We start from the raw sequence: 11,192 nt of genomic DNA on the forward strand, positions 1-11,192 counted from the left end.
TTTGCTATGAAAGTTTTTTTTAATGGCTTTAATTCCTTATCAGAGAGGGTTACACTATAGTCTGACCAGGTTCCGGACAGGGACAGAAACTGTCACTTGCATACCTAATTTTTAACTCTTTCCGTCAGTGGAATACAAAGAAGGAACAACAGATTTGTGTGCTTGGTACTGTACATACACCAGTGTTCTCCCCAGGCTCTTTTAGGCGGGTGCTCCACCCGGCTAGTTTTGGTGAGCACCCGGCTGTCATCACCTCACCTCCTCCTATGCTGTAAGCAGAGCTGTGCAGAGAAGCACCGGACCTGCAGTCTCTCATCTCGCCCCACCCGGCTACTATTTCCTGCCACCCAGCTGGAAAAAAATCTCTGGGGAGAACACTGTACACGTCTATCTCATCATGTCACGTCACCTCCTGCATCCTTTAAATGGAAATACAAAACGTGTATGCTTAGTTTGGCTCCATATATTGCAAGGATATATGGCAGCCATTTTCAGCCAGAGTCCCGCAAGTACCCTTTGAGGGTTCCGCTACATTTTAGTCCCGCTTCCTCAGTTTCATGGAACAAAATAGTTTAGCTTTTCCAGTAATGCGACCAGCAGATTGATATAGTCCACAGCGCATCGCTCAATGTTTGTTTAAAGCGGTATTGTCACCATAAAAATCAAATTTCAACAGCAACTGGTCAGAGTGTATTAAGTGATAAAGATGCTAATCCTGCATTCAAAACTTTTTCTGCTGTTATGATTTGGAGTTATCACATACTTAAGGAACACTGGCCCTTTAGTAGTCGTGCCAAACTGTTACATGCTGGGGGTTCTTTTTATCTATAATATATTCCTCCTCTTCCCTTTATTTCCCTGCCAGCTTCTTATCTGAAACCTAATCCCCCACTCACTTGCGTTTACAAGCAAGGCTGAGGCGACTCAGCGATTGGAGGAGACAAGAAAAAAAGTAAAGGGCAGAAATGACATCACGAGTTAGCCTTAACTGTGGGCAAAAGACATGGCCCCCACCAGGAACAGAATTCTCGTAATTTACTATATAACATTCACTGAAATCAAAACGTGGACAGTATAATACATGTTATGTAAGTAGATCAAGTATTTATCTACTTATGTGTTTTTTTCCCTGGCATAGTATGGCTGATCCTACTGCTTTAAAAGCCCTGGCTTGGTGCACACGGCTATGAGGCGGCATCAGGAAGAGAAGAGGAGGTGATGAAAGAGAGTAAAGATGGTGGAGCCATTGCAAGAGGCGGCTGCGCGGAGGCTGAAGATTATAGGACAGAAGAAAAGCGACATAGTGAGTATGTTCCCTCCCACAAATACAGTGCAAACAACATTCCAAAGCCCACTGAACACCAATGATAGGCAGGTGGGGTGTCAGCACGTCGGGAAGTGGAGAGGGCTGAGTTATATGTGGTTGTTTATTTTGCCCACTGACACCGATAATTGTGGGCTCTAATTACATGGGGGGGGGGGGGGCATGCATTGCGGGACACATTCTAAAGCCCACTGAGTAGAGCACCACTGATGGGGGTGGGTGGCTGCACTATTAGGGGGTTGTGCTGCATGAGGGTACATTTTTAATCCACTGACACCAATGATGACTACATAGAAAGGGGTTGGCATGTGCTGCATTGATGAAGCCCACAGGGCAGTGGTAGTTGGGGGCAGTTGCTGTAGCACTAAAGGGGAGATGGGAAGGCTCAATTTGCTGGATTTCATATGTGGGTAATTGCTGCATTTCATATGTTGGGGTAACATTTTGCTGCATTTCGTACGTGGGGTAATTGCTGCATTTCATATGTGGTGGGTGATTGCAGCATTTCTTGTGTGGGGATAATTGCTGCACTTGTAGTATTTTTGTTAACCAAGAGGTGTATAATAGTTATAATAGTAGGTAGAAGTAGGCCTATGTCAGTGAGTACAAGATATTATTAACACACAAACGCAGGAAAGCAAGTCATCAATTCTTATTTTTTATTAATTGAACAAATATATGTGTTCTACAGCAGCAGGTACAGAATCGAGTACATATCTACACAAGGGTCTGACCCCTGGGACGAAGGTCTCCAGGCCTGTAGTTAGGGACAAACTGGGCGGGGCAGTGTCTCTGGGCTAGGGGCAATCACGGGGTGAGACAGTCCGTACTGTCCAATGAAAGATAAATCTGAGCCTTGCACTGGAAGGTGCTGGAGGTGTCCGGAACCAGTTCACAGCTGTGGAGGTTTGGCGATACATCCTTCACACACAGCGCCTGCGGGGCAACACAAACACATAATAAAGAGACAGAGGGATAGGGTGCAGAGAGATGGAGAAATAAATATCTAGATGACAGAGCTATTAGTTCTCTGGTAAACGAGAGAGAGAGAGAGCTTGGGGAGAAGAGAGAGAGAGGGAGAGAGAGAGAGAGGAAGGGGGGGGGGGGGCTTGGGGAGAAGAGAGAGAGAGAGAGAGGGGGGGGGGGCTTGGGGAGAAGAGAGTGGGAGAGAGAGAGAGAGAGAGATGAAACGCCAGAAAATTCATCACTTCACCCAAAAGCAATATTTTGATAGGTAGATACAGGTTGGCTAACTTGCCTGCTTAGCTGACTGGAGTTTATTTACTAAAGTTGGGGAGCTCTATAGGACATAAGTGACCCTCACACAGTCTGGACTGTATTGTGGTTTATTGTTTCAAAAACTATGTGCTGTACCATGATACCAGTGGGTATGTGGGCCTCAGCTGAGGTATGGGCAGAGTATGGGGAAGATTGCAGAAAGGGTGGTGAATAAGACTAAGCTCCACTGAATGTTCTCATGTGGTATATTGACAGGCATAGAACTCAGTCTAGGTGCCTGGATACGGATATTAGACACTTGACAATCCCCGCACCCAAATGACCTGATTCGAGGAAGATTCACAGTGGTTCTTTATGACTGGAAGTAATGTCACTTTGAAAGGAAAAAAAAAAAATAGTCTTCCTCTTGACAGTGGTGGCTGGAGATCTGGGGCACCTGGCTACAGACACGTGGCACGTGCCCCTGATTTCACATGGACGGCCCCCTATGATACCACAAACTTCCGCTGCATCAATTATACCGTTGCTAGTTTTTTTGTTTTTTAACTCTTTGATTTTGTACCGAGGCTCATTCAGCATTCAGAACTATGTTGCGGTTATTGTATTGCAGACTTTTTCAGAATGCAGAAAAGCCACAAAACAATACTGTGACATAAATAAAGATGTTACAGGATATCCAACGCAATTTAACTTTACCCCTACCTACACCTAACACTAACCTACCCCTGCCTACACCTAACACTAACCTACCCCTGCCTACACCTAACACTAACCTACCCCTGCCTACACCTAATACTAACCTACCTCCTACTTACACCCAACTCTAACATCCCCCTATCTATGCATAACACTAATCTTCACCCTACCTCCCCCTGCCTACCCCTAGCTATACTCAACACTAACCTCCCTCCTACCTGTACCTAACACTAATACTCCCCTACCTCCACCTAACCTCCCTCATACATGTACCTAACACTAACACTCCCTACCTACACCTATACCTAACACTAGTACCCCCTCCCTACACCTAACACTAACCTATACCTAACACTTACCTATCTTTAACACTCCCTTACCTACCCCTAACACTAACCTTCACCCTACCTCCCCCTGCCTACCACTAGCTATACTCAACACTAACCTCCCTCCTCCCTCCTACCTGTACCTAACACTAATACTCCCCTACCTCCACCTAACCTCCCTCATACATGTACCTAACACTAACACTCCCTACCTACACCTATACCTAACACTAGTCCCCCCTCCCTACACCTAACACTAACCTATACCTAACACTTACCTATCTTTAACACTCCCCTACCTACCCCTAACACTAATCTTCACCCTACCTCCCCCTGCCTACCCCTAGCTATACTCAACACTAACCTCCCTCCTACCTGTACCTAACACTAATACTCCCCTACCTCCACCTAACCTCCCTCATACATGTACCTAACACTAACACTCCCTACCTACACCTATACCTAACACTAGTCCCCCCTCCCTACACCTTACACTAACCTATACCTAACACTTACCTATCTTTAACACTCCCCTACCTACCCCTAACACTAACCTTCACCCTACCTACACCTACTAACCTCCCCCTATCTATACCCAACACTAACCTCCCTCATACATGTACCTAACACTAACACTCCCTACCTATACCTAACACTAGTCCCCCCTCCCTACACCTAACACTAACCTATACCTAACACTTACCTATCCCTAACACTCCCCTACCTACCCTTAACAGTAACCTTCACTCTACTAACCACCCCCTATCTATACCCAACACTAACCTCCCCCCTACATGTACCTAACACTAACACTCCCCTACCCACACCTATACCTAACACTAGTCCCCCCCCCCCCCTCCCTACACCTAACACTAACCTATACCTAACACTTACCTATCCCTAACACTCCCCTACCTACACCTAACACTCACCTACCCCTATGTACACCTACCACTAATAACCTATACCTAACACTCACCTACAACTACGCACACCTACCACTAACCTACCCCTAACACCTTATACAACTAGAACTATTAATGGCGACATGGGGTTAAGCTAAATATTTGAACTCCATGCGTCCGATCAATTATCCCCGTCACTGCTATCTGTGCCATTAATCCCCGTCACTGCTATCTGTGCCATTAATCCCCGTCACTGCTATCTGTGCCATTAATCCCAGTCACTGCTATCTGTGCCATTAATCCCAGTCACTGCTATCTGTGCCATTAATCCCAGTCACTGCTATCTGTGCCATTAATCCCAGTCACTGCTATCTGTGCCATTAATCCCCGTCACTGCTATCTGTGCCATTAATCCCCGTCACTGCTATCTGTGCCATTAATCCCAGTCACTGCTATCTGTGCCATTAATCCCAGTCACTGCTATCTGTGCCATTAATCCCAGTCACTGCTATCTGTGCCATTAATCCCAGTCACTGCTATCTGTGCCATTAATCCCAGTCACTGCTATCTGTGCCATTAATCCCAGTCACTGCTATCTGTGCCATTAATCCCAGTCACTGCTATCTGTGCCATTAATCCCCGTCACTGCTATCTGTGCCATTAATCCCCGTCACTGCTATCTGTGCCATTAATCCCCGTCACTGCTATCTGTGCCATTAATCCCCGTCACTGCTATCTGTGCCATTAATCCCCGTCACTGCTATCTGTGCCATTAATCCCCGTCACTGCTATCTGTGCCATTAATCCCCGTCACTGCTATCTGTGCCATTAATCCCCGTCACTGCTATCTGTGCCATTAATCCCCGTCACTGCTATCTGTGCCGTTAAGTACTGCTTTTTCCGCCGCTCCGTTAGCTCCACTGCCTTTGAATCTTCAGCTACATCCAGTGCCTCCAGCACCCAACTTGTTAGCTGCTATAATCAAGGTTTTAGTGGCGGATACATTTCCAGCGGCAAGTGACCTACTGACCCTTGCCTCGCCAAATGATAAACACCCAATACGCTGTGTACAGTTTATCAATAGAAAGAATCATCGATGGTAGATGTTTATCTTGCAGGCAGCAGCATGATAAAGTTTCCAATCAGATTTCTGCAGCAATCTGGTTGAGGTCGAGGGGTGCAATGCGGTAGATCAACCGCCACTTTCTCCAGGTTTGACCTTATTCAGGTAATCAGAATATTAATGATGCAAATATCCTAACTATTATAATGTACAGATGTTTTATTACTGTACAACGATTGTACAAGTAGTGCTAACCGAATCGGGTAAGATCGCACACGTATATTACATGATGTGCTGCCAGCCAAGCAAGCGCGCTGCAAGGTGTACTGGCAGACCAGGGTATATCGCATTGCACAACGATTGTACAAGCATTCTGAATGGTGTAGTACCTACTGTGTGATAAGATGGCACAAAGACTGAGAGGTCTATTTGCACTAGCATACCACATTTTGCAAACACTTTCCCTTATGCAAATGTTCACATTTTTATGCAAATTTTCATAAGCTTCTAACAATCATACATGAGAAACTGATGTGTGGGGCAGAAATCTGCAGCATGCAATCTATATTTTTTGTGCATTACAATGCATGCATAAATTTGCATTTAAAGTGCACCTTACACAGGACAAAAGGAAAATAGAGAGAAATGCATCCTGTATGTATTTAGAGAGTTTAGCCAATTTAATTCTCCCTCATTTGTTTCTAATCACAAGTTGTAATTTGATCTCTCTCCTGTGTCACATGAGTGTCACAAGTTGTAATTTGATCTCCATGAAAGCAGGAAGTAGAAAGTGCAGATTTATGGCAGGATTTTGTATCAGCTGTAACAAAAATGTTTTTCTTTCAAGGTTATTCTGCTGTTGCGTATCTTGTAGAGCAGAGAGGAAGTTCTGAGTTCAGGTCCGCTTTACGGAAATGACTCCATTGGGTTAATTTTTAATGCCAAAATTCGCATTGAGAACTCGTACTTCGTGGAAACGGTCCTGTTACATTTCATGAAGCCTGATGCACAAAATTGCGGCAATACTGCTGTGACACTGTCATGGCGATATTACCCTTACTACCGCCAGCAAGCACAGCGAGTTAGCGTGACCTGCAGTACTCTAGTATTGTGTCCATTGCTATGGTAACAAGCGTTACTAACAGTAATTACCTTTCGATTACCTACAATCTCACAAATCTAATCGAATTATCGCATCTGAGGAAAATATTGTACCATTATTGGGCCCTTTTAAAGTGCGCACCAATGAGAAAATCCTGATAAAAGTGATCAATCTAAAGATCTTACCAAAGTTATGCAATAGGACGGTAACCTAAAAGTGCCCATTAATGATACAATCGTGATTGTACAATCTTACCACTTCACTATAATATGGTGGACAACCTAAAGCGTCCATTCAAAGTATATTCACACAGCTTACCCTTCTACGTTTGCTAAGAATGTGCAATCAAGATTGTGTCATCAGTGGACACCTAAAGGTCCGTACACACGCCGGACTGCAGGCAATGACGGGTCTGTCGTCACCTCCCGCTGGGCAGGTTTTCAGCAGACAGTCCGGCGTGTGTACAGTCTGTTGGCGGACTGATACGGCTGTTTCTGAGCGATCCACCTGGCGGATCGCTCAGAAACAGCCGTATCAGTCTGCAGACAGACAGTACACACTCCGGACTGTCGCTGGAACGCCCGCCCAGCGGGAGGTGATGACGGACCCATCGTTGCCTGCAGTCCGGCGTGTGTACGGACCTTAAGGGATGAGGAGGCTGGCATATTAATTTCCTTTTAAACAATACCAGTTGCCTGGCAGTCCTGCTGATCTTTCCAGCCTTAGTAGTGTCTCAATCATACACCTGAAACAAGCATGCAGGAAATCCAGTCAGACTTCAGACAAACATCTGATCTGCGTGCTTGCTCAGGGGCTGTGGTTAAAGGTATTAGAGACAGAGGATCAGCAGGACAGCCATGCAATTTGTATAGTTTAAACTGAAATAAATACGGCAGCCTCCATATACCTATTCCTTCAGTTCTCCTGAAGGAAGGACAAATGAAGTGAGTGGGATATGGAGGCTGCCATATGTATTTCCTTTTAAACAACACCAGTTGCCTGGCAGTACTGCTGATGTTTCTGGTCAGTTGGGTGTAAATCGCACACAGGAAACAAGCATGCCGCTAATCCTGTCAGATTTGTCACAACATCTGATCAGCATATGCTTGTTCAGAGTCTGTGGCTTTAAAGGGGAACTGAAGAGAGAGGTATATGGAGGCTGTCATGTTTATTTCCTTTTAGACAATGCCAGTTGCCTGGCAGCCCTGCTGATCCTCTGCCTCTAATACTATTAGCCATAGCCCCTGAACAAGCATGCAGCAGATCAGGTGTTTCAGTGGTTCAGACTTATAAGTCTGATCTGACAAGACTAGCTGCATGCTTGTTTCTGGTTTTAATCAGATACTACTGCAGAGAAATAGACCAGCAGGGCTGCCAGGCAACTGGTATTGCTTAAAAGGAAATAAACATGACAGCCTCCGTATACCTCTTACTTCAGTTCCCCTTTAAGTAGTAGAGGCAGAGGATCAGCAGGATAGCCAGGCAATGTGTATTGTTTAAAAGGAAAACCATGTCAGCCTCCATATCCCTCTCACCTCGGGTTCCCATTCAGTGAATATACTCTGAAGAGATGCTTTAGGTGAGGATTCACATTACATAGAAGTGGGACGATTTTACAATAAAACATTGTATCATTAGTGGGCACTTCAAAGAACAACCGTAGCAAGAGGGCTATGGAGGCTGCCATATTTATTTCCTTTTAAAGTGTACCTGACTGAGGTGACATGTGACATGATGAGATGAACATGTGTATGTTCAGTAATAAACATTAATAACCAGGCTGTTTTACTTGTTTTATTTTGCTGCCTAAAGAGTTCATCTTTAAGGATGGAAGTGGCAGCTTCTGCCTTGACAGGAATATAGTAAACAAAAATTACAGCCATAAAAGCTTTCCTGGCAGAATACATTTTTCTATATATTTCTGAGAGCAGGGGGAGAGAATAGGGTCAATATAGTTCATATATTTTCATTTAGGGACACTTAATAGACTGCAACTGAGCAAACAAAACATTCAATCTACTTTCTAAATGTTCAAATATAAAATAAAATCCTGGAATGTCTAAAAAAGTCATTTTTAGGAGTAGGAGGATAAATACAATTTATTTTGCATTAGAGGCATGTATTCAGCCCTAGGGGGCTCTGCATTGCCGCTGATGGCTTACAATTCAGGTGCATCCTTGAGCGCTTATCATTTGTCTGTTTTGCTTGTCTTATGAAATGTGTATACCATTTATGAATAGCAGCACGAGGAATTATGTTTTTATTGCTAGGTTAGAGGTAGGTCTTCCCCAAGGGGGTACGTCACCGCCGTGGGGAAGTCTATTAGGTCATAATTTGTGCACTAATTATCACTGAAGCTAACACCCCCCCCTTGGTCTATAGTGATGCAGGGTGTGTAATATAGTCCAGGTTCTGGAGCTCTGCCCACTGATGCAGCTTAATCACTAATTCCCCCTCCCTCTCTTTGCCTGCAGTGTATGCTGGGTGTGTAATTTAGTCCAGTTTCTGGAGCTCTGCTCACCATTGCAGTTAAATCATTCAGGTATGAGGTTGTTTGAAAGCGCTGCCATGTCTCCCACTGTGCAAACTTAAATGTAAGTATACTAGTGGCTAGCTGCCTTCACTGTTTTAAATTCACTCTCAAATTTTTAGATTAGAGTTAGCACATAATTTTGCATCTGTTTTGCATTAGAGGCATGTATTCAGCCCTAGGGGGCTCTGCATTGCCGCTGATGGCTTACAATTCAGGTGCATCCTTGAGCGCTTATCATTTGTCTGTTTTGCTTGTCTTATGAAATGTGTATACCATTTATGAATAGCAGCACGAGGAATTATGTTTTTATTGCTAGGTTAGAGGTAGGTCTTCCCCAAGGGGGTACGTCACCGCCGTGGGGAAGTCTATTAGGTCATAATTTGTGCACTAATTATCACTGAAGCTAACACCCCCCCTTGGTCTATAGTGATGCAGGGTGTGTAATATAGTCCAGCTTCTGGAGCTCTGCCCACTGATGCAGCTTAATCACTAATTCCCCCTCCCTCTCTTTGCCTGCAGTGTATGCTGGGTGTGTAATTTAGTCCAGTTTCTGGAGCTCTGCTCACCATTGCAGTTAAATCATTCAGGTATGAGGTTGTTTGAAAGCGCTTCCATGTCTCCCACTGTGCAAACTTAAATGTAAGTATACTAGTGGCTAGCTGCCTTCACTGTTTTAAATTCACTCTCAAATTTTTAGATTAGAGTTAGCACATAATTTTGCATCTGTTTTGCATTAGAGGCATGTATTCAGCCCTAGGGGGCTCTGCATTGCCGCTGATGGCTTACAATTCAGGTGCATCCTTGAGCGCTTATCATTTGTCTGTTTTGCTTGGATAAATACAATTGTTTATCTCATCGGTTTATTTTCATCTCGGGTTCACTTTAAGTAATACCAGTTGCTTGGCTATACTGCTGATCCTCTGCCTCTAATACATGTAGCCATAGCCTCTGAACAAGCATGCAGCAGATCAGGCGTTTCTGATATTATTGTCAGATCTGACTAGATTAGCTGCATGCTTGCTTTTCGTGTGATTCAGAGGCTACTGCAGCCAAACAGACCAGCAGAGCTGCCAGGTAACCGGTATTATTTAAAAGGAAACAAATATGGCAGCCTCCACATACCTCTCACTTCAGTTGTCATTTAACTCAGAAACATTCGTACCAGAGACAGCTGGCATTTTCAGAAAGTTATTGCCCAGCAATCGTCACCCTCGCCGTATACTCACCATATTCTTGAGCACGGCTCCCTGCCGCTGGCTGGAGAAACTGCTGAAGAGGTTGTCTTCCATGCTGTCTCCGCCGTCGATCGCGTTGTCAGGCTCGGAGCGGCGAATGTCGGGCGACCGGCGGATCCCGGAGAGCAGTCCCGATGCCCTGCCTACGGAATAGTAGCTAGGACCGGTGGACTGCTTGTACCAGGCGGCCGTGCGCTGGCAGGAGAGCAGCAGGGCGAGGGCGCTGCACAGCAGGGTGAGGCGGAGAGAAGCACGGCTGGTGGCACACATCTCTCTGAGGGGGTCTCCGCAGCTGGGGGCTGATGTGTGAGATGATGATCTGAGCCACAGCCAGGCGAGCTAGCTTATATAGAGAGCAGAGAGGGGTGGGCATGCTGGCTCAGAGCAGGACTAGAGAGAGAGAGGCTGTGGGTGAGAGAGGGGGGAGTGGGAGGGATATCAGATCTCATAATAAACCTCTGACAGATCGCGAATCGCTAAATCAAGGGAGAGGGCCGGGAGCAAAGTATATGGAGAGACGCAGCCGAGTGACAAATCAATTGACTGCTTAGGCAGTGATAAAGGATGTTACATTCAGATTACAGTGTGACAATTGACCCAAAAAGCAGACTGATAAAATAGCTGCATAGCAGTCAGACCTCCGAGCTACTCGCAACAGACACCGGAAACTCTGAGGATCAGAAACTTTCATATCCGCAGGGAGTTCTCATTTTATCAGTATTTGAGGGTCTCCTGCACTAAACCCCTTCAGTCTCTTACGTTTGTTAGA

The 11,192-nt window shown here is 45.2% G+C and overlaps 1 protein-coding gene across 1 annotated transcript; it reads right to left on the reverse strand.

Moving 5' to 3' along the window:
* Positions 1-1,969: 1,969 nt before the first annotated feature.
* NPB (neuropeptide B) lies at positions 1,970-10,810 on the reverse strand. Its single transcript, XM_068263215.1, has 2 exons — positions 10,415-10,810; positions 1,970-2,260 (listed from the first exon to the last, which is right to left on the reverse strand). Exons 1-2 carry the CDS (start codon positions 10,691-10,693, stop codon positions 2,132-2,134), a joined length of 408 nt encoding a protein of 135 aa, XP_068119316.1. The 5' UTR covers positions 10,694-10,810; the 3' UTR covers positions 1,970-2,131.
* Positions 10,811-11,192: the final 382 nt, after the last annotated feature.

This window comes from Hyperolius riggenbachi, chromosome 12 (genome assembly GCF_040937935.1).
Source record: "Hyperolius riggenbachi isolate aHypRig1 chromosome 12, aHypRig1.pri, whole genome shotgun sequence".
Lineage (NCBI taxonomy): Eukaryota > Metazoa > Chordata > Amphibia > Anura > Hyperoliidae > Hyperolius > Hyperolius riggenbachi.

Coding starts and splice junctions, on each gene's coding strand:
- NPB (XM_068263215.1), bottom strand. CDS start 10,693: ATGTGTGCCACCAGCCGTGCTTCTCTCCGCCTCACCCTGCTGTGCAGC. Junction 2,261..10,414: donor GAGCCGTGCTCAAGAATATG/GTGAGTATACGG, acceptor GTTGCCCCGCAG/GCGCTGTGTGTGAAGGATGT.